Source organism: Lucilia cuprina, chromosome 2, assembly GCF_022045245.1.
Source record: "Lucilia cuprina isolate Lc7/37 chromosome 2, ASM2204524v1, whole genome shotgun sequence".
Taxonomy (NCBI): domain Eukaryota; kingdom Metazoa; phylum Arthropoda; class Insecta; order Diptera; family Calliphoridae; genus Lucilia; species Lucilia cuprina.
Genome location: NC_060950.1, coordinates 18,415,408 through 18,416,717, shown reverse-complemented (window position 1 = coordinate 18,416,717; position 1,310 = coordinate 18,415,408). Strand labels below are relative to the sequence as shown.

General features: G+C 34.2%; 1 protein-coding gene across 1 annotated transcript in view; it reads left to right on the top strand.

Annotated features, from left to right (window-relative positions):
- LOC111687240 (dnaJ protein homolog 1) overlaps positions 1-570 on the top strand; it is a 3,500-nt gene extending 2,930 nt beyond the window's left edge. Inside the window, exons 3-5 of the mRNA XM_046948585.1 lie at positions 5-87; positions 157-514; positions 565-570. Of these exons, the coding sequence (XP_046804541.1) occupies positions 5-87; positions 157-514; positions 565-570 (447 nt within the window). The remainder of the gene's footprint in view (positions 1-4; positions 88-156; positions 515-564) is intronic.
- The last annotated feature ends 740 nt before the right edge of the window (positions 571-1,310 follow it).

The following is a 1,310-nucleotide window of genomic DNA, read 5'->3' as shown; positions in this document are numbered from 1 at the left end:
TGTTTTCGACTTGGATACGGAACATGATTTCTTTTCATCTCCTTTTGGTGGTTTGGGTTCACGTCATGGTCTCGGTGGTGCGTTCAGGTAAGTTGTATATGAAAAATGATATATTTTGCTGATGCTTTAAATAATCCAGAGAAGGCCCTCATTTAGATCACATTCATTCAATGTACACACGCCCTTCAAAAAGGAGAAACAACAGGATCCACCGGTGGAACATGATCTGTACGTGACATTGGAGGAAATCTATCATGGCTGTGTTAAAAAAATGAAAATCTCAAGGCGTGTCCAACAGCCGGATGGTACGTCGAAGAAGGAGGATAAATACGTGAGCATATCGATAAAGCCAGGCTGGAAATCGGGCACAAAAGTGACCTTCCAGAAGGAGGGCGATCAATCTCCTGGCAAAATACCAGCCGACATTGTGTTCATCATAAGAGATAAACCACATGCCATGTTTAAACGTGAGGGAAGCGATTTAAGATATACAGCCCGCCTTACATTAAAACAGGTGAGTTTTACTTAAATATGATTTTTGTGTCATTGCTTTTTTTTTCAAAGCAATAATTTTAACGGGAAAAGTTCTCACACTTATTGGTGGTAAATTAAAACAAATCACGATAACAGAAAAAATCTTGTTAATTTAGTGTATAAATGGTTATTTACCATATTAGCTGGAGAGCTCCAACCATGCAAGCATTCGTTCATTAATTTGATCAATAAAGTTTTTTAATACGTTTTTTTATTATTTTATTGGCAATGTTTTACTAAAGGCAGTTTTTCCCAAATTAATCAATGACACTTTTTTATGTTGTATTTTTTTTTATTTTGCTGATGTTGTTGTTTAATTTTCAAAATATTTTTATGGTCAACCAATCAAAGTTTCGGTCTATGTATGTCTGTATGATTTTTCTCGTTTCGAAGTGTGTTGTGTATGGAACCAAACACAGCCACTTAAATTGACAAAAAAAAAAAATATATATTAAAGTATTTCATGTGAATTTTTCCCATCAGTTTGTTTTTCCAATTTATGATGGGTTGGCGAGTATTTATCCATGATGGAGTATGTGAGTGGTGTTGTGTGCCGAGTATGTTTGTTGCTCTGTTAATGACATGTAGTATGTTTTGTGTTGGTCTACTCCATTCTAGTCAAGTCTCGTCAGTCAGCTCAACAAGATTTTGCTAAAATATTGATATAGTTAGTTCGTAATGTTTTCTTCTTTTGTTAAATATTGTGATTTTTCATTTTTATTTTGAGTTTGAATTGAGTTTCCATTTGTTGTTGGGCTAAAATAAACAACAACTTT